We start from the raw sequence: 27,573 nt of genomic DNA, 5'->3' as shown, positions 1-27,573 counted from the left end.
AATTTGCTGCGCCGCCGCACAGAGACCGTAGCACTTGGAATAAAAATATGGATAACTTTTGATGCCGCGCTTGTGTAGATGATTTTTCCCAAAGTAAAGCTTGATCGAGCTATTGCCCACGGAGGAGTTTGTTAAAGTGTGAAGCGTAAATGTGAACATTTCAAGGATTTGGCGTTTTTCCCATTTGTGACAGTATATTTGCAGCTCCACGGCACAGAGACCGTACCACTTAAAATCAAAATATGGATAACTTTTGATGCCCAATTTGTGTAGATGATTTTCCCCAAATATGAGCTTGATCGGGCAATCGGCCTAGGAGGAGTTCGTTAAAGTGTGAAGCGTAAAAATGTGGTGATTTTAGAGATTTCGCTGTTTTCCCATTTCTGACATATATTTGCGGGTCCGCCACACAGAGACCGTAGCACTTAGAATCAAAATATGGGTAAGTTTTGATGCCCCGCTTGTGTAGATGATATTCTCCAAATATGAACTTGATCGGACAATCGCCCTAGGAGGAGTTTGTTAAAGTGTGAAGCGTAAAAATGTGGTGACTTGAGCGATTCTACGATTTTCCCATAAGGATAACATGGGATGTTTCTGTCAACGCTACGGTTACGCCGTACAAAATATGACTTTGGCTCTCATACTTTTATGATCAGGATGGCAAATTAGAATTTCGTTCAAAATATCATGTCATTTGGAAAAACTCTATTGTTTATAGGCCACTCTGAAGGCCAAATAGTCAGAATTCTGGGAAACGTTTGCGGCTCCGTCGCACAAAGACCGTAAAAGTTATCCTTAAAATTTGGATAACTTTAGATACACCACTTGTCTAGAGGACGTACACCGATTTTGAGGTTGGTGGGCAAAACGCACTAGGAGGACTTCGTTAAAGTGTAAAACATAAAAATGTGGTAATTTGAGAGATTTTGTGGTTTTCCCATAGGGATAACATGGGAGGTTTCTGTCATCGCTACGACTACGGCGTAAAAATTTAGGCATTTTTGTGATTGGCTTTTGTGATCGGGACGGCAAAATAGAATTTTGGGTAAAGTTTAGACAATTTTGGTAAAACTAATTTTTGACCTTCAATGTTAATTTAAAGGTCACTCTGTAGGGGGCGCTATCACTGCCATTTCAATTTTGTCAGCCTAAACTGGTCCAAACTAGAAAGTTTAACAACTGATTCAAATTTGGTCCTAATCGGACTGGTTTTGATCAAATGGGAGCAATTTTTAGACCTGCAATATTCCAAAATAAGTTGTCCAACTTTGCGGCTGCGCCGCACACAGACCGTAAAAGGTATCTCAAAAAATTGAATAACTTTAGATGCCCCACTTGTCCAGAGGACGTACGCCGATTTTGAAGTCGGTGGGCAAAACGCCCTAGGAGGAGTTCGTCAAAGTTTGACGTAAACAAAATGGCTAACTCAGCTTGTTTTCATTTTCAAAGGAAGATGGCGGCCATAGGGTAAGTTTGGGGGCGTGGCCACAATGATTTTTTTTGTTTATCCTCACGAGAGGAATGCGTGTCCCGAATTTCGTAGCTTTACGCCAAAGTTGACCTCGGGGCGTCTCCCATAGGCGCAATGTATTTTGACTTTTGTCGGTGGCGCTGTCGCGCCATTTTTTAACGAAAAAAAAAATGGCCCAGAAAAAATAAAATTTTTCGCCGATTCTGAATTTTGGGCAAAGTTTGGTGAGTTTTTGAGCATGTTCAGGGGGTCAAATTAGAGATCAAAGCGCTGAAGAAGAACAAGAAAAATAATAATAATAATAATAATAATAATATTTTTAGCAAAAACAATATAGCCGTTTTTACTATAACAACAAATGATACATCGTTTGAAAGCTCTAAGCCTTCCCGATGCCGCCATGGGGTGGAATCATCATTACGAGCGCTTACGCGCTCGTCACTCCCTATTCCGTCGGGATGCCCCGCCCACTCCCCATAGACTTCCATTGATTTGAGCAGATACAAGCATGGCCCATGCCTGCGGCATGGATTCTCGCGTACGGGACGATGCCAGGAGGGTTTTTGGAGGAATGCAGCGCTTCGCGCTGCTGTTGTCAACAATTAGTGAATGGGCTACGCCCATTCACTAATTGTTGACTATTTCTGTCATAGCAGGAGTAAGTATGCATGATCCATGCCTTCGGCATGGGCTAGTTCACTGTACTTGCCAGGGGCGACGGGGTACCAAACATGCGGGCTGCGCCCGCATGTTTGGTCAGACAGTTGCAACGCTGCCTTCGGCAGCGTTGCGGGAGCAATAGGCCCTCCCCCTGCTGGGGCTCGGGCCTAATAATATTCCGATGCGAAAACAATGTTTCCCATTTTTCAAATATCATAAACTATACATTTTCGGAAAGCGCTCGCGCTTTCCTACCTCATGGTGTGGGTCCCTGGTCACTGACGGGTACTTTCGATAATTTTGAGTGGGCTCCGCCCACTTTGTGTTTTTGGCCCTCTATACAGTAATAATGTTCAATTTTTGCATTACATGCTTATATGCACGGAACATGCAAGAGATGGGGAACGTATTCGTGAGCTACTTAGCGCAAATTAGTGCTTTATATGGGGATGACGACTGCTTCGCGGTCGTCATCCCAATGTAAAGTGCTCGTTTAGAACGGTAATGTTCCATTTTCCTACAACTAATTAGCATGCACGGGGCGTGCATGAGTGGAGGAGTGCGTTAGTGAGTGTTTGGAAGTGGGCGAGCGCTTCGCGCTCGATTTCGTGCGCACTACGTGCGCACTTTCGCAGCCGTGCTTCGCACTGCCTTACGAGACTAATAGGCCTCTCGCCAGCTTGTGGCGCTCGGGCCTAATAATGATAATAATGATAATAATAATAATAATAATAATAATAATAATAATAATAATAATAATAATAATAATAATAATAATAATAATAATAATAATAATAATAATAATAATATAAAACAAAATAATAAACTAATTAAAGGAATTATAAATACATAATAATGATGATGATGATAGTAATAATAATAATAATACTAATAATAAAAAAACAAATGACAATAATACCCCTAAAAAGAAGCATGACTAAGGACTATCTAAGGCACATTTAAATTTTTTCAAAAAGGTCTAAATGTTATTTCCCCCCTTATTTTTATAATCTTATTGTTATTTAGCACTAAAATACAGTTCCTCCAAAGTCTGAACCCTGCTCCAAACCACATGTTTTTGGCTGTAAACTTCCTGATTCAAGTTTATCATTGACAATTGACAGCTACTAAAGCGAAAGGTGTCAAAAATCCTCCAGTAAGAAGTGACGTGACTGACATGTGAATATTGCTTTTCGCGGCGCACGCCTCTATTGTCTGTTTGCCCACGTATTTACCTGCACGTTGCTAAGTTGCAGAGCATGTTTGAACCGCAGCAGGTCACATAATCTGACTATAACCCCAGATCTCCAAACGTCGATGTCGGTTGGACAGGCAGGAATCTGGTTTGCCTGAGTGGAGGAGGAAGAAGAAGAAGATGAAGAAGAAGAAGCTGCTGTAACGAACTTTGGCTCTGGGCGAAACTCCAGTGTGGGCTTGTCTTGTTCTATGAGACGGGCCTTTGCCTCGCTGTACACCTGCTGACTGTACTGCATAAACGTGTACTCTTAGGGGCTCGTATTCAAATACTATGGGAGAAAACGTGTTGAGATTGACAAACGTACAATTATTTTTTTTTTTTAAATCGACAAACAAAAAACATACTTTTATTTAGAATAAGTCTATTTTTTTGCCAGAAAGTTACGCACTGAGGCTATAAGAAGGATTCAGGCTTAGGAAGGGATGATAGCACTTTGGTAAGTTATTGCTAAGCCTGTCATTATGAATAGAGTCTTTGTTCTTGCTTTATCAAGGCTGTTACTTTTTAATGTTTCCTTTCGGACCCGAGGAAGAGAAGCTGTCAATGTATGAGATTCAAATAATATAAGTCAAGATTGTGTACTTTTTGTACATCAAAGATCACATTTGAGAGAAGATTGATCCCTTAAATTAATAATAAAGTACCATGCATTTTGGGGCATCAAATTAATAAGTAAAATACATAAAATACATATAATGAACATAAACAAAACCCTTCAACCTTTTCACTGGCAGCAAGGAGAACTCTAACATAGAAGAAATGAACCACATTTTCATCTGTCATATTCAACAAACTTTAAACAAAACTTTCTATACTACCGGTAATTTTCTGATCAAAACAAAACAGACTTTTAATCATTGCCATTTAACACAAATAAAAGTCACATTTTTATCTCCAAACCACATGCTTTATTTATTTATCGACAGAGGACTGAATGTGGACTTTCAATCAAAAACATCCAATCTGATAATAACAATTAATCAATATCAATATCAATTTAAGTCATAATATGATTAATTGCACAGCCCTACTCTACTATGTACATCCCGTACTTCTAACCAAATGCAGATATAGATTAACATTCTTCACTATCGGCAGGTGACTATGGACCAGTGGATTCACTCTGTCGCTGCATCCAACAGATCAGTGTGTGGATGCAAAACAACTTTCTCCAGCTGAACTCAGACAAGACTGAAATAATCGTTTTTGGCCCACAGAAACAAAGAGAAAGTGTTAGCGGTCACCTCCAGAGTCTCGCTCTAAAACCTACAAACCAAATTAGAAATCTGGGGGTAATAATGGACTCAGACTTGAACTTTAATAGCCACGTCAAATCAATAACATCAGCAGCTTTTTACCATCTAAAAAACATTGCCAAAATCAAAAATATAGTGTCAAAACCAGATTTAGAGAGACTTATCCACGCGTTTGTCTCCAGTAGATTAGACTACTGTAACGGCCTGCTCACTGGTCTCTCCAAATGAGCTGTAAAACAGCTGCAGTACATCCAGAACGCTGCTGCTCGGGTCCTGACTAGAACCAGGAAGTATGAGCACATTAGTCCTGACCAGAACCAGGAAGTATGAGCACATTAGTCCTGTTCTCAGGTCTCTGCACTGGCTCCCTGTGGCTCAGAGAATAGACTTTAAAGCAGCTCTGCTTGTGTACAAGTCTCTCCATGGCCTAGCACCAAAGTACATCTTGGATATGTTAGTGCCATATGAACCATCTCGGACTCTGAGGACCTCAGGGACCGGCCTCCTGCTGGTGCCCAGAGTCAGGACAAAACATGGGGAATCTGCGTTTCAGTTTTATGCAGCTAAAATCTGGAACAGTCTTCCTGAAGATGTGAGACAGGCTTCTACTCTGACAATGTTCAAATCTAAGCTAAAAACAGTTTTGTTTAGCTGCGCATATGACTGAAAGGATTTTTTCTTTGCACTCTTCTCTTTTGTTTGTGATTTTATTAGTTTAGAAAATCAGTTGGATTGATAATTTTTAATTTAGTTAATTTTATTGTAGTTATTTTTTATCGTTGCACTCTTCTCTTTTGTTTGTGATTTTATTAGTTTAGAAAATCAGTTGGATTGATAATTCTTAATTTAGTTAATTTTATTGTATTTCTGTAATTTCTTTGTGATTTGAATGCATTTTTCCTGCTGTGTGAAGCACTTTGAATTGCCTTGTGTATGAAATGTGCTCTACAAATAAACTTGCCTTGCCTTGCCTTAAGAAAGGTCAAATTACCTCTATGAATCATGACCTAGATCAAATCCATGCAAATGAAACTATATGGGCCTGTGACAATGTAAAACTTAATTACAGTCCCGAGTACAGTGTGAATACAGTGGCTCATTTTTCCCTCGGCACAAGTCAGTCTTTGTCCGCGTTATCTCACTTTCCTGTTTCTCCAAGGTTAAGTGGCTCCTGTATCACATTTGCGAGGTTTGCAAACATTTGAACATGAGGCATTTTGCTTTGCCTCGTTCAGAAATTCTTTTATTGTATTCGATGGAAGGTAGATAGGATTTTGATGGTCGTTTTGGAGATATACTTGACATTTTGGCCTGTTAAGCTTTCTTTGTGACAATATTTGTAGGAAAAGCGCATTGATTGACTTTTATTTGGCCTATTGTAAGAAAACTGCACAAATGCTACAAAAAGATGAAGTAAACTTGTGTAATCTTCCCAGCAACGGTATAAGTGATATTTATGTACTTTTGCTGTTCATTTTTAGAGTTCAAACCATTTGTGCGATACTTGAACCTCAACTAAGATATTTGCACACTTTTGATGGATGGCAACACAAAAAAAAAAACAATTAAAACGGTGTAAGACTTACACCGTGCACCTTTAGCTTCCGTGCACTTGTCAGCAAATAGAAACTTGGATTGAACTTTTGGGTGAACCGCAAAGTGAGTTCAACCTTTTAATTGCGGAGGCCCTGCCAGAGGAGGATCTTTGCCAGAGAAACACCGCAGGACTTCGTGTGAATCTTAAACGTGGGTCGGCTGTGTGCATAGGTTAAACATTTGCATCTCGTACTGTTTGTCCAACCACACAGAAATGTACTGTCAACATCAGGTGCAGTGTTGTGACTTTTCACAGTGGAGATTAGGCTTTCACTGATGTAGTTTACCGTCTACAGATTTTCGTACTTTTTCGGACTTTAAGCCGCTACTTTTTCCCCACGCTTTGAACCCTGCGGCTCATAAAATGGTGCAGTTAATGTATAGATTAGATAGTCCTCAATTATTGTACATTATATGCTATTTACAACCACATTTTTACATTCTTTACCATTTTCTCAACGATATTACATGCTATTGGTGCCTACTTTGTGCATGCGCATGTAGCTTCTATTACACCGGATTTCCACTGTGTAATGCTGTTGTTTTGTAAGTGCTTAGTGTGTTTTAACAGTTAGTTTTTAGGGGCATTGTTGACGGTGCAGTCTGACAGAGAGAGGCTAGTGTGAGGCTGTGCTGTGGCTTTTCATGTTCATGTACTTTCTAAAACTTTTTACCCAAGCCCCCGATGTCTTTGCCCACCTCCACAATCGAGACAAACGTTAGATCGTGGCCTCAAATCGGGTGACTTCACTGTTTATCGGCTGGTGGCGTTGCTTCCGTTTGCGGTGCCGCGACATCATCGTAATCGTATTAGATGAAAGCGGTGCACAGCGGTCTCATTTTGACGTATAACAACACATTTATAACAGAATTGGGTACAGCCCCGTTCTGGTAACTGCTTGTATCAGAGTAATTACATTTGCCCACCTTTTCCCCCAAAAAACACCTATGATCTGTTCAGTGGAAAAGGACGATTGTGCAACTACAGATTGTGCTGTGGGTATCGGCAGCTCATGTTACAAGCCACAGACTAATCAGTTCCCACAGCGAGAGTGAGTCTGGTGACACGGAGCAGACCCACATGACTGAGCTGCAGTGGGTGTTGGGGGGGGGGTTGGCCTCTGGTACTGATCAGTTCAAAGACTTCTGTTTGATCCGGGAACAGCCGGAGGTGTCGCGGAGCAGGTGTCTGTGTGCAGCACAAAACAACAAACGCGGGGGGAAATGGTGTGCAAGGCCAAATGTGAGAAGAAACAAGATACTTTTACTTGTACGATGTAGTTTTTCTGTACGTATTATCTTTAGGATTTGACAGTGACCCGCACTTACAAGGTCACAGGTCACAGGAGTCTGTGAAGAAGTGAAGAAGTGCGAGTAAACTGCATATTTGTATGTGAAAAGGGAGATGAAACTCACAAACTTCTCCTTTCCGCTGTTTTATTCATCCCCATTGTCCTCCATGTGACGCACGTTCCACAGTTATTGTACTACTTGAATTTATTTCCCCAATTCATCCTTTTGCGTTTGATCCTGCCTTCAATGCCTCTGGGAAACCTCTCAGTATCTGGTTGACGCACATTAAAAGAAACCCACCCAGACACGAGGAAAACTCCACGCAGAAAGACCCTGGGATCAAGTTTAAATCGCTTTGTTTACACGGTATTGAAGAGCGATGTTTGCGTATTGCTCATTTTCCTAGGCGTGGCCAGTATTGACAAAAAAAGTGTCTCTTTTCCAGACGATATTATGAAAATCCAACAGAAATGTGCTGAAATGAGCCTGTAAATGTTGTGGAGGGGCAGAAATATCACTTGCACTCATCTTAGAAGCAAACAACCATTGTGATATTATACATTTTTAACAATCTCTTACTTGGAAACTGAAATAAAGCTGAATTCCTCTGACTTTGTGGTTGCACGAGGAAAGTGCAAGTTGATGAATTGCAACCTCAGCCTGTTATGTCTTTGTGTTTGACGCTGTAATACATTTCTTCTGAATAATCGCTTGCCTGAACTTGATGAATGCCACGTTCACTTACTCCGTGATGAACCGCCCGACCTGACGCTTTGCAAATGTGTGCGTTTAGATGAATTGTGTGCCAAAGCCCGCGGGTTATGTAACACGTCCCAAACGCCAACGATCCGCGACGTGACACAAGGCTCCAGTTTCCCTGAGCTTTCGCCGATTTCAATGTCAAGTTTTACGATCGAGGCCGGAACAACACAGTGACGTCGTGAACCCGCCAGATTTTTATGTAATCTCGCAGTAATTTGAGACCGAGCATGTGCTGAAACGTGCGCGAGAATTTAGCTTCAGCGAAAGAAACTCCCTGTGTAGAGTAGCCAACCTTAAGAGTAAGAGTAACGTTACTATAACATAATAATGCTCGGGTAGAAGTAAAAAGTAGAGCCTCCAAATATTTTCCACAGTACGCGTGAATAAGTAATTGCAGACTTCTTGAGTTTATCGTGAATATCCAGGTCACAAAATAATCGTAAGAACGGAAAATGAATAATCGTGACTATTTTAGAAGCAAAATGATGTCATTTCTATTCAATCTACTAATACTTTTGCATTCAGAAAGTTTGATTTAATAAAGCTGGTCAAGTATTAAAGGAACAGTGATGTATTAGAATGAAAGAAAATTAAGGATTTTGCTTTTATTTTCCAAATGGTGAATAATCGTTAAATTGTGATGTTTCTCCTCACAATAATCACAACTGTAAAAGTGGATTGTATTGCATATTCTTGAGTAACAGTTTGAATGTAAAATGTGTTTCAAATCTGATTTACGATTTATTTATTTTTGTCGGTGTAATCGGACTTTAAGACGGGAAAAATTAGAAAAACGTAATTGCGAAGAGAAACTCGAATGTCATCTTGTCGACATAACGCTTTTGTCACTTTTGATTTGTTCTCAGTGGGAAGAGTAAACTAAAGTGTTACTCAAGACTCTACTACACTGTCAAATATATTAAGAGCAAAAGTATGGCGTCTCTGAAAAGTACAATTTCTTCAAAACGTTGCTCAAATAAAGTGTAACTGAGCACTACCCGCCTCCGTCTCTTCATCGATTAAACAACTAAAAGGCTAAATCTCTCCAAATTATTCGGCGTGCAAAAACTACTAAGAAGCACTTGTCAACGGCATCTTCACGAGTGACGAGGCAAAAGAAAATGTTCAGTTACTTCCAAAACACACTCGAGGTCGTTCTACGTTTTGCCGTGGTGCATAATCCTATTAAAATCGTTGTTTGTAAGCGTTTGGTGGACAGTCGATTAATCGGTTTACCAAACTTTTATATATTTAAATGACGACACTAGAAAAGAGTAGACACAGAGTGAGTTAGCTGGAGTTTTTGGAGTGACCGATCCATTTATTCAGCTTTTTTTAAATGTAAATGCACAGTTTCTTGCTACTTTTCTGTATGGAAAGTTGTCATTGAGTAATATTTCTCAGCACAGCACGCCTCACTCCCTTTCAGCCAGGAAATTGATGTAAAGGGCGCGTGTTTACTCGATTGAGAACATCTTTGGTCGACCACAGCTCAAATAATTAGTCGACTACTCGAAACTTTGGTCGACTGAGACATCGTCGACCGATTAATCGACTAAACAACTGTAACTACAGCTCTAGAATGAACTGAGAATGTAATTTAAAGACGTGTGTGTTCTGCGTTCGAGACGAGACGAGTTTTACCGTGTTATTCAAATTGTTGCCGGCTTACATAGGAGTAAACGTTGGCCGCGCCGTGCAATAAAGGCGTTTTTTACGAGACGAGAAATGAGCGAAACCATGTGGCAAGTCGAGTCCGGGCCAACCGCCAACTCATGGCCGCTTTGTTTTGTGTCGACTTCAACTGGTACGTGAACTTCCAGCCGGTCGCGTCAGGATTGTTTGGTTATTCTCGCGATTATTCAGGTCACGCTATAGTTGTTAGGACGAAATAATAATAACTGAGTCATTTTATTTCAGTCTAAACCCCAAGAATGTCGACCTAAATGTAAAGTTCTTTCATATCTGTATGTTTTTGTCACATTTATTCCACTTTTGTCGCATTTGTTTCACTTTTGTCTGTAAAATGTGCTACATACCGGTAAACAAAGTGGATTGCATGGTCATATGTCAGTGTGAATGAAAGAAAACTAAGGATTTCGAGAAAAAGAATGTGTGTCGGAAATTTAGAATAATTGTAAATTGGGTGGTCAAGATTATTCGGTTAATCAATAATCGATAGTTTAGGTCACTTTATAATCGTAAGAACCAAAAAAATAACAGTTGTGAGCAAAATTAAGTATTTTTTGTTCAATCTATAGCCCAAAAATAGAGCTAAATGTAAATTACTTTTTCATCTGTCTGTTTTAGTCACATTTAACTTTATTTTGTATTTCAGAAAGTAAAATTTTGTAAAGCCGGTCACAAACTCGAGGAACAAGAACACGTTAGACCACTGGGATGACAGAAAAGTCAAGCTTTCACAGTCTCAACAATTGTGAATAATTGTAAAAACAATAATCAATCAACAAATTTGATATTGTGACATCCCTAATTGTGAAACTTTAATATGCAAAAACTGAATATAAGAGTTAAAGTACTTGAATTCAAATTGTTGCATTGACTATATTATTTGCTGAACATTCACAAGTTTAGGTAGGATGTTTTGTGTCATGTTTTTGTCTGTTGTTGTCAGGTTTCATGTGTCCCATTTAGTGACTTTTCTTACTCCGTTGTCAGAACTAAAAGCGACTAAACGGGTCCGAAAACGACCATAATGTTCTCGCTGAAGTCGTTTCATTTTGCTCCGTCGTCACTCAGACTTTTCCTGCAGCTGTTGTTCAGTCTGTTTCTCATTTGTTCCCGGCCCTTATGCAACACGCGGACAATGGCTGCCTACATGCGCTGGTCCTACGCAGCATTCGACTCTCAAAGGGAGGAGGGCGGGGGGAACTTGGTACTTTTTTGTTTTTCAAATAACTACAGCAGATGCAAGAACTAAACCAGAACTAAACCGGGACACGGGCTTAAACGGGGCTTAAACGGGTCTAAAACGCCACGATGGAGAGCGGTTATGTGCCAGAGCGAGCGGGCACGTGGCTCTAATTGTCTACAACGCAAAGGACACTGCGTCGATATATTGCAGAATTAGGCAAATTAAATGAGTAAACTAAGGTGGTGGCCTGTCACAGCTTGATTGACTGTTACTTATTACTTATGTTTCCGTCTACATGTTTTTCACTGCTTTGTTTGGTTGAAATGGATAGTCGCTTTTTATAACGAGGATTTTGACCGTAATAGTTGTTTGCTGCTTGTCTAAATGTATCGTGTAGTCTGTTGTTTATTTCTTTTCTTTACTGAACACGAGAGACAAGTAAATGTGCAGGTATTCAAACAAAAGCACATTTAACTCAAATTATACTGAATTACGAGTACAAGTTCTGCTGCTGAGATTGTACTGTAAGTAAAAGTACACATGAAAAAACAGCTCAAAGTGCTAGTTTATAGCTACGTTTATAGACAACTGGAAAAATGTAATTGAATGTCCAATCAGAGTCTGTCAGTGTTTTGTGTGTTTGGAGGTGTGGAAAGAAGTGTAACTATTTTGAAGTACATGCTAGAATTGACTCAATTACAAGTACAAATACATGTAATACAGTAAATCCACCGTGACAGTTATGTATTTGTAATTTATTACTCTCCACCAGGTCAAGGAATGATTTTTCTTTTTTCTTATTTTAGCTTGAAAGGGAGTGGAAGAGGAATTGTTGAATCTCATCCCATATTTCATTAAAAGCATAACTCGGATGCTCTTATTTTATCGTCCTTGTCGCTATTTGGGTAAAGAACAACATACTGATATTAAATTCAGTTCAATTCATAAAAAAGAACTTGCCCAGCAGAAAATTAGGACAACTGTCAAATGCCACTTAAGGCAAGAAACCTGGAAAAAGAAGAAACAAACTAATTTCGTTTTCTCACATAAATGTAAGTCTAATTTTGTTGACATAGTTTTAGATGCAAAGAAAAAGTTCTTCTTCTTCTTCTGCTTCTGCTGCTTCTTCTGCTGCTTCTTCTTCTGCTTCTTCTGCTGCTTCTTCTTCTGCTTCTTCTGCTGCTTCTTCTTCTGCTTCTTCTGCTGCTTCTTCTTCTGCTTCTTCTTCTGCTGCTTCTTCTGCTTCTGCTTCTTCTGCTTCTGCTTCTTCTTCTTCTGATGCTTCTTCTGCTTCTTCTGATGCTTCTTCTTCTTCTTCTGCTTCTTCTTCTTCTGCTGCTGCTGCTGCTGCTGCTTCTTCTGCTGCTTCTTCTTCTTCTGCTGCTGCTTCTTCTTCTGCTGCTTCTTCTTCTGCTGCTGCTGCTGCTTCTTCTTCTTCTTCTGCTGCTGCTTCTTCTTCTGCTGCTGCTGCTTCTTCTTCTTCTGCTTCTTCTTCTTCTGCTGCTGCTGCTTCTTCTTCTGCTGCTGCTGCTTCTTCTTCTGCTGCTGCTTCTTCTGCTTCTGCTGCTGCTTCTTCTGCTTCTTCTTCTTCTGCTTCTTCTTCTTCGTCTTCTTCTTCTTCTGCTGCTGCTTCTTCTGCTTCTTCTTCTTCTGCTTCTTCTGCTTCTTCTTCTTCTGCTTCTGCTGCTGCTTCTTCTTCTGCTGCTTCTTCTTCTTCTTCTGCTGCTTCTTCTTCTTCTGCTGCTGCTTCTTCTTCTTCTGCTGCTTCTTCTTCTTCTGCTGCTGCTTCTTCTTCTTCTTCTTCTGCTGCTTCTTCTTTTTCTTCTGCTGCTTCTTCTTCTTCTGCTTCTTCTTCTGCTGCTGCTTCTTCTTCTGCTGCTTCTTCTTCTGCTGCTGCTGCTGCTTCTTCTTCTGCTGCTGCTTCTTCTTCTGCTGCTTCTTCTTCTTCTGCTGCTTCTTCTTCTTCTGCTGCTTCTTCTTCTGCTGCTGCTTCTTCTGCTTCTTCTTCTTCTGCTGCTTCTTCTTCTGCTGCTGCTTCTTCTTCTTCTGCTGCTTCTTCTTCTTCTGCTGCTTCTTCTTCTGCTGCTGCTTCTTCTTCTTCTGCTTCTTCTGCTGCTTCTTCTTCTGCTGCTGCTGCTTCTTCTTCTGCTGCTGCTTCTTCTTCTGCTTCTTCTTCTGCTTCTTCTGCTTCTTCTGCTTCTTCTGCTTCTTCTTCTGCTTCTTCTTCTTCGTCTTCTTCTTCTTCTGCTTCTTCTTCTGCTTCTGCTGCTTCTTCTTCTTCTTCTGCTGCTTTTTCTTCTTCTGCTGCTGCTTCTTCTGCTGCTGCTGCTTCTTCTTCTGCTGCTTCTTCTTCTTCTGCTGCTTCTTCTTTTTCTTCTGCTGCTTCTTCTTTTTCTTCTGCTGCTTCTTCTTCTGCTGCTTCTTCTGCTTCTTCTTCTGCTTCTTCTGCTTCTTCTTCTTCTTCTTCTTCTTCTTCTGCTTCTTCTTCTTCGTCTTCTTCTTCTTCTGCTTCTGCTGCTTCTTCTTCTTCTGCTGCTGCTTCTTCTTCTGCTGCTGCTTCTTCTTCTTCTTCTTCTTCTTCTGCTGCTTCTTCTTCTGCTGCTTCTTCTTCTTCTTCTGCTGCTTCTTCTTTTTCTTCTGCTGCTTCTTCTTCTACTTCTTCTGCTTCTTCTTCTTCTTCTTCTTCTTCTGCTTCTGCTGCTTCTTCTTCTGCTGCTTCTTCTTCTTCTTCTGCTGCTTCTTCTTCTTCTGCTGCTGCTTCTTCTTCTTCTGCTGCTTCTTCTTCTTCTGCTGCTGCTTCTTCTTCTTCTACTGCTTCTTCTTCTTCTTCTGCTGCTTCTTCTTTTTCTTCTGCTGCTTCTTCTTCTTCTGCTTCTTCTTCTGCTGCTGCTTCTTCTTCTGCTGCTTCTTCTTCTGCTGCTGCTGCTTCTTCTTCTGCTGCTGCTTCTTCTTCTGCTGCTTCTTCTTCTTCTGCTGCTTCTTCTTCTTCTGCTGCTTCTTCTGCTGCTGCTTCTTCTGCTTCTTCTTCTTCTGCTGCTTCTTCTTCTGCTGCTGCTTCTTCTTCTTCTGCTGCTTCTTCTTCTTCTGCTGCTTCTTCTTCTGCTGCTGCTTCTTCTTCTTCTGCTTCTTCTGCTGCTTCTTCTTCTGCTGCTGCTGCTTCTTCTGCTGCTGCTTCTTCTTCTGCTTCTTCTTCTGCTTCTTCTGCTTCTTCTGCTTCTTCTTCTTCGTCTTCTTCTTCTTCTGCTTCTTCTTCTTCTGCTTCTGCTGCTTCTTCTTCTTCTTCTGCTGCTTTTTCTTCTTCTGCTGCTGCTTCTTCTTCTGCTGCTGCTTCTTCTTCTGCTGCTTCTTCTTCTGCTGCTTCTTCTTTTTCTTCTGCTGCTTCTTCTTTTTCTTCTGCTGCTTCTTCTTTTTCTTCTGCTGCTTCTTCTTCTGCTTCTTCTGCTTCTTCTTCTTCTGCTTCTTCTGCTTCTTCTTCTTCTTCTTCTTCTTCTTCTGCTTCTTCTTCTTCGTCTTCTTCTTCTTCTGCTTCTGCTGCTTCTTCTTCTTCTTCTGCTGCTTCTTCTGCTGCTGCTGCTTCTTCTTCTTCTTCTTCTGCTGCTTCTTCTTCTTCTTCTGCTGCTTCTTCTTCTACTTCTTCTGCTGCTTCTTCTTCTGCTGCTGCTGCTTCTTCTGCTGCTGCTGCTGCTTCTTCTTCTGCTGCTTCTTCTTCTTCTGCTGCTGCTGCTGCTTCTTCTTCTGCTTCTTCTTCTGCTTCTTCTTCTGCTTCTTCTTCTTCTTCTTCTTCTGCTCGGTCTGACTGGAAATCTTGCCTCATTTTTTAGACTTGGATTTTTTAGACATTAAAAATCTTCTGTACATCCACTCAAAATCTTTAAGTTAAGTACAAGATAATAAAGTCGTGTGTAGGTGCTGCTTTGAGTGGTGATCTTCATGTCTCAGTGTTAGAAAAATGCAATAAAATGGCCTCTGCAGTCACAATATTCATGTAAATCTATGTGAGTGGATTAAGTGACAGTGTTTAAACCCGCTGCCACCGCTGCTGCACCTGTACGTGTCCGTTTCCCTCTGCTCTTGTTCGGACTGTCCGGTGTCAGGTCAGAGGGGAGCGCGTGCGCCTCCCTCGCGCTCTGGTTGGCTGTTCCTCTTCCCGAAAGCACGTGCGTAAAGCCCCTCCCTCCGGAGCGCTTCCTTCCAGTCATATGCGCCGCGTGCGTCGGACGTGTAGGATCACTGGTTTTTAATCTACTCTTTTATGGACTTTAATTGACTATTTATCAAGTTTTTTTTTTTAAACACTGAACGTTTTATACTGTTTTTAAGTGCGCTTTTATCTGATCGTGGCTGTTGGATTTTTTTTGGATCATTTTGCGCAGTCCTTGTTTTAATTCGTGGTGTTTTTAAAAAAAGAGTCTTTGCTTTTTAAAAATATTTTATTATTATTTTTAACAATGATTACCGTTGCGCACGAGGAGTGAAAAGTCCCGTCCCCCCCCAGACCGGGACCGGGACCGGGACCGGGACCGTCCACCTGCCGCGCCGCGCTCCACTCGGCGGCGGCATGACGCTGGGCTCCGTGCCCGCCTCGGAGAGCTCCTCTGCGGTCAGCTTCTGCGCCTGCTGCGGGGCGAAGATGGTGCCGTACTTCAGCGAGGAGGCGGTGGTCAGCAAGAACCAGATCAACCAGCTGTAAGTGCGTCTCCTGACCGTCTCCTGACCCACCCCCCAGAGGATAAAATGACCAAAACAGAGGAAACGGAGGATAAAATGACCAAAACAGACGTTAAAATGACCAAAACAGACCAAAACACCGGGCTTTCTAACGCTGCCCTGAGAGTTTTGTGAGAGTTTGGTTCAGTTTTCAGTTTAGTTTATTTAGTTTCAGTCACATCTCACGTTTCAAATAGTAGTGTTACGATTATTGTGGGATCAAAACATCACGATTGTACAGTTATTCACGATTTGTCACGATTATTCACGATTATACGATTATTGCTGAGACTGTGCAATATTGTCTGACACATGGCTATTTCTCAAGCAGCATTATGGAACTGAACTTTATTATGAAAGACAGCCAGATTAAAAAGTACTTTATGTTTACATCTTTGTTTGAGCATAGACTGTATTAAAACCGCCTCATTTTGCTTCTAAAATAGTCAGTATTATATGTATTTTTAGATCTTATGATTCTATTGTGACCTAAATAATCACGATTATCGATTTACCAAGTAAACAAACTTCCCTAATTATGTTTCCATCTTTGTTTAACCATAGATTGTTTTAAAACCGCCTCATTTTGCTTCTGAAATAGTCAGTATTATATATATTTTTAGTTCTTATGGTTCTATTGTGACCTAAATAATCACGATTATCGATTTAACCAAGTAAACAAACTTCCCTAATCACACACAGATGTACAAGTTTTGAGTGACCAAAACGGGCAGAAGCAAAACGCTTGTCTGCCCAATATGCAGCCATTTACATTATACAAGTTATCTTTTTTATCCAAGAATTTAAAGAATAAGTGTCACATCTTTAACCTTAACAACATAGACATATTTATTCATTTAGGTAGCTGTCTTTAATGGCCTGTTACAATTTTATCTTTTTACTAACATTGTTCCATTCAGTGAGGTGGGAAATTTTGATTAGTGACCCAAAAATGTATTCAAGCAAGAGTAAAAAGAGTATTTGGATTAAACTACTACTACTTGAGTAACAGTCTGGGTGTAAAATGTATAGACAATCAGATTTTTGATTGCTCATGCTCAGATTGTGCAAAATATATAAAAAAAAAACAATAACAAATCATATCTAAAGTTAATTGTTGTAAAAAGCCCAAATATTCAAAAAATGATTGTTGTCGCTATAAATGTACTAACAGTGGGAAGAGTGAGAGTGAGCACATTTTTCTCCTCAATGCTGTCACTTCAAACTGAATATTACTCAAGTATTGTGTCACACTCCTCTGAAAAGTACAATTTCTTAATGTAACAAGAGTCCCGCCTCTGCTTACTCTACTTCTTTCTATTGTTTATTACGTTAGTTTAAGTACGGTGAATTGGCTTTCAGTTTTTGCTCTTATAAGCTTAACAGTAGTTTTGAATCTAATATAGAGTCCTCCTGTGTGAATCTCCCAAAAACTCAATTACCACCTCATATAGTAGTAAAAGTAGGATGAGTCTTGTAGATAAAAACGCTTTAAAACCGCATGATTGACAATGTTTATCCCTCAAAACTAAAGCTGGGCAATAGTCATAAAAAGTCAAGTTGATATTGTTTTGACATTATCTCCTTTTACAATAGTTAGACAATTTTGTTCATTTTTTTCCAAGAATTTGCTCAAATGTGTCTAGCACAACCACAAAAGGTCAGAAATATCACTTAAAACCCTTGTTTGGAAGATGACTCTAGACTAGACATTTCTGTTCATTTCAGTTTGATCGCCTCTTTCTCCTGTCATTTAAATAGGTTTAAATATAGACAATATACTCTATTCTTTGCATACATGAAAGGTTTGTGGTTTATCCCTTAAACACAGGTAGAGAGTTTGGAATGGTAATGGATCACATCAAATTACAAATCAAACCAGAAAGACAGAAAAAGTTAGATTTGTTTTTTTGAGTAAATCTGACTATTTTTCATCATTCTTGTGGTTAAAAGGTGGAACATTCTCTAAGTGACTAGCGGCTGTGTTGTCAAATGCAAAATCCTGAGCGTTTGTTGCACTAACGCTAACGCAAGGTCGTTTCAAGTCTGCCAAAGTCGATCTCGGGTGACACGTTTTTCCATTTGAACAGGCGGACCGCAGCTCTTCTTTTTTTATTTGACTGATGATTAATTGCGTGATGAATATGTGTTTGCAACATCTGTATTTCCTGGTGACGTGCCGGTGGTTGGCGCCGCGTTCTGGCCCTTACTAAGACATAATGATGGCCCCCGTATCAAGCGTGAGTCACCTGCTTTGACGGGCTCGGACGCCTCCAGCCGTCGGCAGCAAAGGTTGTAAAAGATTTTATGGGGAAATGTTTACTCACAGCGGGTTGTTTGTCTAAGGCTTGTCCCCTTGGCTTTGTCTCAACACGTGACTCTCATCAAATTTCGATTAGTATATGTCTATAGTGATATATCGTACGAGCTATAGCAATGAGCGTCCAAAGTATTTGCACTAAACATTACAAATAAGCCTTGGGTTACTTACTATCTTGACTGAAAGTGGCTTTGTTTAACCTGTCCCATATTATATGCAGGGATAGGGCTGGGCAACATGGAGAAAACATACAAACTTATTCCTGTGACAATCTGCCAGTTTGATCAAATCGTTATTCAGTAAATCTTCTAATCTTCCAATTTGGCATATTTACAAAACAACAATTGCAATATGATGCATTTTTCAATAAATATCCCACCTCTGCATGTATTGTGCACATTTTTAAATTGTCATCCGGCCCCAAAACAAATCGTGATAGACATTTTTTTGGCTCGTCGCCCAACCCTAGACGGGAACGGAAAACCGGTTCTAAACCCTGACTCTGCAAAAAACGTGGACTAATGTACGAAACAAGACTTTAACTTTGCTTTGCTATGAACCGGTCAACGGTTTGAATTTAAAACCCATAAGAGCAGGGTTAAGATGGGGAAAACTGTCTCTGAATTAAAACTACCAAACATGAGTCGTATTTAATGAGCGGTTGTACCTGGACCACAGTTTGAAAACCACTGAGTATGGGATTTTCATATTGGTTGTTTACTTTCCTGTTGTGTGATCGTCTATACCAGCCGAAAGTACATGCAAATGAATCTGTACAAGTATCTTAGTGTACACGTATCCAAATGAGTTCTTGTTGTTGCGGAGGATAAGAGCTTTTGCCAAGTCTGGTGCAAAGTGCATAAGAATAATGATAATAAAAAGGTTTGTCTTCAACTATTGAGCATGATTTTTAGTTTTTAGTTTTGTTTTTTTACTGTAATTTGGAAACGCCACACAGTTTTATTACTCAATTTGCGTGCAGTACTTCTTGCGTCTGCCACGTTGTCTTCTGAAGGCAGAAACGCACAATTGCGAAGCGGCCTTGAGGTTGTGATTGGACTACACCCTGTCATCCTGAGGAAATGCCCTTTTTATTGCAAGTTTGCGTAACGCTAGTTTATCAAAAGATGTTACCGTAAACTGGCAAGAGCCGATTGACCGGTAAAAGCTGCTTGGGCATCCCGATTAGTAGATCATTAGCCAATTTTGTTTTATTGCTCGCCGCGTCACAGATGGCACAGGAGACAAACAATCTCACAGTCGAACGCATGAAGACATAAACTGTCTCGAGGTAAAACTGTGCTTTTCCTTTCTTGGTATTAAAGCCTGTAACTTGACTAGTTTCTTTCGCCGTAGAAAAGTAATTAGTCAGTAAAAATGCAAGCTGTATGTTGTTATGCTCACAACTTTATTTGCTCAGTTTTTATGTACATTTTCCACCTTTTTATCATTTGAACATTAGTATTTTCTATGTTTCTCCCAATTAAAAAAAAGCCAAAAAGCAGTTTATTTGACGTTGATCAGTTAAAGCTTCTCTTCATTAACTTGTGACTGGATTGTTTGAATGCATTTGAAATTCCACAAGTGTTCATTCTTCAAAACTGTCCCTAGATGTGCTTCTTATACTCCAGCATTTGAACTTTGACCTTTTGTCCTGTGTGTGTGCCTTAAACACATTTCAGTGAAGTCTGCACGGGAGCCCAAAGAGCACCAGCCTCTGTTGAACCGCACATACCACACACGGGACCGCCAAACACCTCTACCTTTTATGTTTGGGCGAATTACAAAGCAAATCTGGTGAAGGAAGGTTGACCTGAGTTTGTGTTTCTGCAAAAGGGAATCTTAATTTTGCTCTTAAATATTTGTTTAAAATGTCCTTAACCCTGATTGTCTTAAAAAAATGTTGGTAGTAGTACTTGAATTATACCTGATTTTTGGTAACTGTACTCAAATAGTTCTTTGGTTGGTTTCTTTTCAAGCATTAAAGCAGAATTAGACCGTATTAGCGCATTAAAAAACATTTCACTTTGCCAAATATTAAAAAAAGAGCCAGGGTTTCTAAGGAGAGTTGATGTCGGCAAAGTTGGTTTAATCATGGTTTAGCTATATTTAAAGAGCAGTTACTTCATTAGTATAGTGATTGTCATTAACTGTGCTGTTAATCAATCGAGATCCAATCATTTCAAATAATCAATGATCAGCTTTATTTGGGTTGGTAAAAAGCATGTGTTAGGGAGCAGAGTTCAGCAGAGTTTGGCCGTGTTGCCTATAACTCGATCAGTCACGCTTTTGACCTGACCACTTTGTCTAGACTGTTGTCATTTCGTTGTTACCTTTTCTTATTATCCAGCATCTCCGCCTGACGGACATATCCTCAAACATATTTCCTCAGACAAGTTTAAATTGTCTTCATTTTACACCCTCCGGTTACTTATTTTAGACTTGGCTTGTCTCGATATCACAATTTAACGATTATTCATGATTACTGAGCCCAAACAACAGTGAAATCTTTAATTATTTCTTCCATTCATATTGTCTAACACATTACTATTATTTAGTTTTTTCTATATATTGAATTGGAATGAACGACTTCATTTTGATACTAAATTTTTTTTAAATTTTAACCATGAATATCGATTTAAACATCTCTACTTTAAACCTAATTTAGTCCTTATTGCATTTTATTGTACTTTGAGAGGCGAATTGTTTGTGTTTAAAACTACAGACCAATGAACTCGGTCAAAAGTAGTCCACACCACTTAAAGTTAGAGTCTTAAACTATGTTGCAGCATTCATGTCGTGTGAATTGCGACACGTACTGTAACCGGTGACCTATATCTGTCTGCTGTGCCGCCGAGCAACGCACGAGAGCACCGTCACGTTTCAGTCTTATCCCGCAGCGGAAAAGAAGGGTTTGTCTGGAAAATGAAAAGGTACTGGCTGTTTTGGATGGCATTCAGGTAGCACTTAGGTCCACTCAGTACCCCCCGGGCTTGTAATTATCCGCTTGAAACACTGGTTAAAGATTAGCACCTTCAATGCCAAACAGAAGCAGGTCTAACAAGTGTGTACACAGATATTACACGATTACGGGACGGCCGTGCGTGTGACATTTCTCCCAAGTCACTTGGCAGGGAAAAGTTGAAAAAGTCATGATATTTCTTGGAATTTGAATGACAACAGTAAGATTATTTATCTGCTAATAAAAAAATCTGAAAATAACAGATTAGATCACTTTTATTTTTCTTTGATGGATTACGTAGCTTTTTCGGTTCATTACTAAAATTACTAACATGTTGTACTTCATTATGCATGTATAAATGTTTCTATTGGACTATATTTTACCCTCTGCTACACAATGTATCACAAAAGTATCCATCGCAACACGCACTCTATCGCAACTATCTATCTAAATTGCAAAAACAACTTTGTCGTATTAAACTAGCGCAATAAACTAGCACAGCAAACATCTAGATACAAAAACAACCGTATCGCAACAAACTAGCGCAACAAACGGTGCAAAAATATCTAAATTACAAAAATAACACAACAAACAAGTGCAAGAAACTAGCGCAGCAAGCATCTAAATCACAAACAACTATATCGCAGCAAACTAAATCGCAACAAGCTATATCGCAACAAACTAAATGACAAATACCATCAAGGACAAAAATCTAGTTAGAATTGGAAACATTGAAACCTTTATGATTTGATTCTACTTTATTTAGACAGTTTTACAAATGCATTGACAGGACATGGATGTATTTGTTGTAATATAAGAAGAAATATTCTTTCAAAAAGTAAAAACCCAGTCCCCTATTGGTCTAATAATGTTTTTGAAGTTCATATTCACATGACCGTAGCCATTTCCCCTTCATTGTCAAGTGATTGTTGTAAATTGTTGCTAACCTATTTTCCACGGGCCTCTGCAACGGTTGATGTTGGGGCTATCTTTAGTTTGACCTGGCATAACTCCCGGCGTTTTATCAGCGCTGGCCCTGTTCTACTTAAAACTACTCTCTCACATATATAATGGTTTATGTCCAAACTTTTCCCAGCGGCTCCCTTCAATTATTACTTCTGCAGTGAGTACGGGAAAACAAAATTAGCATCCACTCACTTGTTCTGATGTATTTTTATCCTCCTAAAATAAATGCACACCTGCGTAAATAGGTCAGCATTTATATCGCTGTTATTTAGTCTTTTTAGGTGACTTTAGTGGCGCAAGTTAGCCACTCTAAATACACGTGAAAAAGCAGGTCACATGTTTGCATTCTACTGCGCATTTGTACTCTAGTAAAGTGCAGTTTTATGGTTAAACATTTTCAATTTCGGGGGGGTTTGGGATGCCATTAGTGTGACATTAAATCAACAAAATTGCTACATATACTTGAATATACAATTCTTTTGCGAGACGAAGCATCACAATTTTGCGATTTTTCGAGGGCTGCAACCAAGGATTATTTTGCCAATCGATTAATCTAACAATGATTATTTCAATTCATTTGTTGTTTGTTTAAAAATACCTTTTGAATATGAAATCTTTACCAAATTTGACAGAGATATGATGAGAAAGAAAGGGTTTTTTTCCATCAAAAACACAATATTCACATGTTTCCTGTGTCATTTCGGTGTAATTCCTGCTCTGTCAGATCCATTAAACCTCTTCTCTTTCGCACAGGGCATGTTCTGGAGTCTGTCACTCACTAAATGAGTCGATTCCAATAACCGATTAGTCACGATCAATTCATTAACATGTTTCAGCCGTATATTATTCATGAGTGTTTTTCAGACTTCCTATAAGTGATCTGTTCTGTTCTTCTGTATCTACCTGCGTTGCACCAATGAAATTTCCCCATGTGGGACAATAAAGGAATATCTTATCTTATCTTATCTTATTATTGACACCGTGACCTACAATAGTAAAATCCTTTAATTCTCTAATAGAAAACCGTTCCTCATTAAATCAAACGTGTAAATGTGACATAAACAAACAGCCAGATTAAAAAAAAAAAGCACTTTACATTCTGAGGTTTTCCTTTTTTGGTGTAGTCTGAATTGAAGTTACTTGTTTTTGCTTTTTGGTGTAGGAGTAAATAGTGCCCTCTAATAATCACAATAATTGGTTAACTGAATAATGCTGACATTCCTATAGCGAACATTACACAGTTGCACAGTTCATACTCTTCCTCTGGCTCTCTTGGTGGTACTTTTATCCACCACTTAAAGCGACAGGGGTCTTTCTCCACAAGCGCGAACACATCCACACATGTCCCACTCCCACCCGGTTACCCTTTCGGCTGCTGCATTAGTCTCCGGAGCATAAGGCCTCACTGCGGCACTATATTTAACCCGCTGTGCTCCTTAATAAGGGCATGGCCGGGGAGGGGGGGTCACACAGTTATTTATGCCTGTGTCGCAGAGTGGTCCTTACATAGTGATGATTGTGTCTGTGACTGTTGCCCGAACATGTAGCGCCTCTCTTCCCTCTTCACCAAATAGCACCGAGGCGGCTTTAGGCCAAGAGATGACCCTCCCACTCAACTGCGCTGTCGAAACTATCTTTATCCCACTTTGAGTACAGATATTTATGTGTTGGGGTCGTCAGGGGTGTCAAAATAGGACACAGATCAGTGCTAAATGGAGTATCAAGTACTGAACAGTTTTAGGATTAAGTAGTAAAAATACCACATAACAGAAGAAAAGTACTTATTTTGTGTTAAATTACAGTCTATTGTCTGAAAGAGTGTTTTTAAGTATTGTGGTGTCAAAATTTGTATTGTTTCTCTTCTGTTTCTATTGTATTGTGACACTGTTCTATTTAAGAGATTCTATTGTTATCGACTTCATTTAATGTTTTATATTGTTGTATAAAATCAGTAATAAGTCAGCTATAATGTACATATACTTTTGAATGTTCAGGTCCTTGTGCTCTTGGTCTAAAAAGTCAAACTGGCAGCAATTGGAATCAGATTAATTGTCGGTGAACAAAGATAACAAAAGAATGTATGCAGTTTGGCGAGTATAAGGCGTGAGGCATGGAGCCGGCAAAGCGCACAAAACTACTACGTTTCTCTATGATCAGACCAAACTTCTGACCCAAACTGCACTCACATGATCATAAAAACTAAACACCTGCAGCCCATATGGTATTAAACTTGTTTATCTTGCATTTATTGAATTACAGGTGTTTTATTGCCAAAAGAAATATGCACTCTTGATCCCAAGTACTTGATAGATATTACGGTAAACCTCCTCATTCTGTCACATTTTTGCAGCGTAATGATTGAGAATTTTACACTAGCTTTGGAAAAAAAAAATGTTACTGGCTTTTTCTATGCACATTCTTAATTCTTCCTTTTATTTTATTTAAATTTATTTTATTGTAACTTTCAAAAACTATTATTTTTATTTTATTCATTTTATTTATTTTTATTTTTATTTATTTGTAATTTTTGTATCTGAAATTCTTACATTTTCAACCATCCATTAGATAATAATTCATACATCCTCTGGCTCTTTTGTACCCAGACCTGGCACGTCTTACAGAAGCATCTTTAAGAACTTCTTGCCAACAATTAACAACAAATGAAGTGGATGAAGAGCTGATTAAAACCACAGCCATGTCAGGGTTCAGAATAAGCGGTATTGCATCGCAAAATGCGACGCAATTTCTCTCAAATGCGATGCATTCTTCAGAAAAAAAAGTGTTTGTATCGCAGCTTTTGCGATACAAAAATGTGTGTTCAATTGTATAACCAAAGCGCCTAAAAGTACTGATCACTCGTCAATCGATCGTCAATAACGGCATGACACATGTAGGACGCTGTGTTGTCATGACGAGTCCCGCTGCTGCCTCAGATCGTGAGTCTGAAAGTGGGAGGAGCCACGTGCGCTAAAGTTAGTGTCACAGATTCAGACTTCCGAGGTCAATAGCTCCTAAACGCAAAAGTCTTTGCAGATCATTCACATGCCAAAATATTCATATTTACACTGCCAAGTGACACAACCTCGTTTTTAACAATCAGATGCGTATTTTGGGCGCAGCGAATTAACCTGATCCGAATGTGCAGCCGGAGCCGAGACAAGTGCTTAGGGACCGTCATCAAATGTGCAGCCGGAGCAGAGATGAGAGTACTTAGGGACCGTCATCAAATAGCAAAACAAAAAGTGGAATGGAACGTCAAATAGAGCGGTACAATTTGAATAACACATAAAATACACCATGATGGACGCCACAGCAACCTTTGTTTTTCCATCAGAAGCTTAATGCATATTTTTTGTGAGTGTAAAGACAATTAATATGTAAATGAGACTCTTGCAAATAGTCATCTGATTGATGATGATATGGAAGAAAGTTGTAAATAAGGCCATCTGACTGTGTTGATTAATTTGTTCAACAACTAATTTTACTTGCAAGTTTTCTATTTTATTAAAAAAAAAAAGTTTAAAAAGTGTTTAAAAGTTCATTTGTTAAGAGTTTTTTTTTTTAAATAGAATGTTTACAAATACATTTTAAATAAATAATTGTGTTATATCAATGGAAAATATTGATTGTTAATCACTTTCATGTTTTACTATGCAATCATCAAATTGCTACACAAATTTGAAAAAATTAACGGATTGTTTAGCAGCACCGCTACACAAGTGAAAATCCTTAATCTGAGCCCTGCATGTACAGTCTGTCTGCTGAGTCTTTGCGAATCCTCACTATGTATAGACCAGACTTTTAAGGCCCAGTGTATCTTTAGCCCGTCTATTCCAGCGCTCGTGTCAATCCTGCATCGCCGGTGCTCAGTTGCAGGGCTTTATGGGTGTTTGCAGGTGACACATGCGCCGCCGTCCTCCATGTCGGATTCCTGGGCAGAGCAGTGGGTTTTATTACACGCGACAATGTACAGCAGCACCGCACGGTCGCTGCCAACCACGAAGGCCCACGTGGGAATGTAGAGGGGAAATGGACAGAGCGGTGAAGCGACACGTACAGTTAAAGGAACTGCTGGTACTGGAGAAAAATATAGAGAAAAAACTGCTGCCAAAAATATAGATGATGGGCCGGGCTGTGTAATTTATCATTTATATTCATGATTAAAGTTATTCTAGTCAAAATACTGCTATAATTTCTGATCTACAGTGGATTTGAGGTGTCCTAAATCACTATTAATACATTTTATGGGATCTTTACTTTCTCTACAGGTTAATTTTGACAGTATAAAGGTATTTGTTTGTAGTATTTTCAATGTATGAGCCGATTGAAAAGCACTACATCAGCAGTAACTTGGCAATGTGACTACAAATGAATGATTTTTTCCACAAAACAATTGTATTAAATGGAATTTGTGAACGGATATGGAATTTGTGAACGATATAATTCTTTGTCGTTCATAATTGATGGATAAATAGGTGCAAAAAGTAGTGTTCTGGTGCCGACACCAAAAAAACGTGCCTAAAAAATCGCAAAGCCGCCAAACTTCTCAGTGTAACTCCTCACTCATCCAGTAATGATCCATAGTCAAACATATTATATTGTATTGTCTGCCATTATAACCTCACAGTGCAGGTCATCGCTTCATTTGCTATGTACTTTTGCAAACTTAAACGATCATATTTCCATTTCTTATTTCAATTGCCCATGCCAGCAGTTTGAGACATTGTAATATTTCAGTTTTGTAGCATCTAAAAAATCCCTGCACAAAGTGAGTCATGGGAAGTGGGACGCAGACACGAGGAAGAGGATGTGGCGGGGTCAGGGGGACTCGGGGAAATGGCCTCAGCGCAGTATTGTTTTTTGTGTGATTCAGAGAGCAGTGTTCTGTCTGCTTCATCGTCCGTCAGCAGATTGGAGGAAGGACGGACGGCTGAAGTTACAGCAAGAGCGGATGACAGAGAGGCTAATCGCTTTGTGCCTCGAGAGTGAAACTGTAGAAGTGCGAACTGTCCGGGTTCAGCGAGGACGGGCGGTTACTAAGGACCAGACAGTTTGTACAGACTCTCCATTGAAAGGTGAAGCGAGAGTCACATCGAGCAGTTTATAATATCGCAACGTGTCTTTTGTGAATTGTAAATATCGAGGTACAGTGTTGAGTATATTGTCGAAAAAAGCTATTTTTACAGGTTTAAACAACAGAAAAACTTGTGCAATCCTCCATTTATTTATATTCCACTGTTTTTTGGTTAAATTTTTCAGTCGATTCCTTTTTTTGTATGTTTATTGATGTTCGAGGAACATTTGAGCACATTTCTGCTTGAATATCATCTGCATATTGTCACTGGAATAATCAAAACAAAATAAAGGCATTCATTTTTGTCAATATCACCCCATTTAAGTGTTTTTTTGTTAGTCAGCCTTGTTTTGGAAATGATCAATTTTTT

General features: G+C 39.4%; 1 protein-coding gene across 2 annotated transcripts in view; it reads left to right on the top strand.

The window, feature by feature from the left end:
- Nucleotides 1-27,573, top strand: part of ssh2a (slingshot protein phosphatase 2a) — an 81,118-nt gene that overhangs the window by 22,652 nt on the left and 30,893 nt on the right. The window contains exon 1 of one of the 2 annotated variants that reach the window (XM_072454999.1): nucleotides 15,648-15,860. The exons of the other annotated variant lie outside the window; for it this stretch is intronic. Within the exon in view, the coding sequence (XP_072311100.1) occupies nucleotides 15,733-15,860 (128 nt within the window). The 5' untranslated portion in view covers nucleotides 15,648-15,732. Of the gene's footprint in view, nucleotides 1-15,647; nucleotides 15,861-27,573 lie in introns of those variants that run through there. 2 annotated transcript variants of the gene reach the window in all.

The sequence above is a fragment of the Eucyclogobius newberryi genome, unplaced genomic scaffold, assembly GCF_026437365.1.
Source record: "Eucyclogobius newberryi isolate DKJ021-1_F unplaced genomic scaffold, fEucNew1.0.hap1 SCAF_10, whole genome shotgun sequence".
NCBI lineage: Eukaryota > Metazoa > Chordata > Actinopteri > Gobiiformes > Gobiidae > Eucyclogobius > Eucyclogobius newberryi.
The sequence above is the reverse complement of the archived record's forward strand: the minus strand, read 5'-3'. Positions and strand labels throughout refer to the sequence as shown.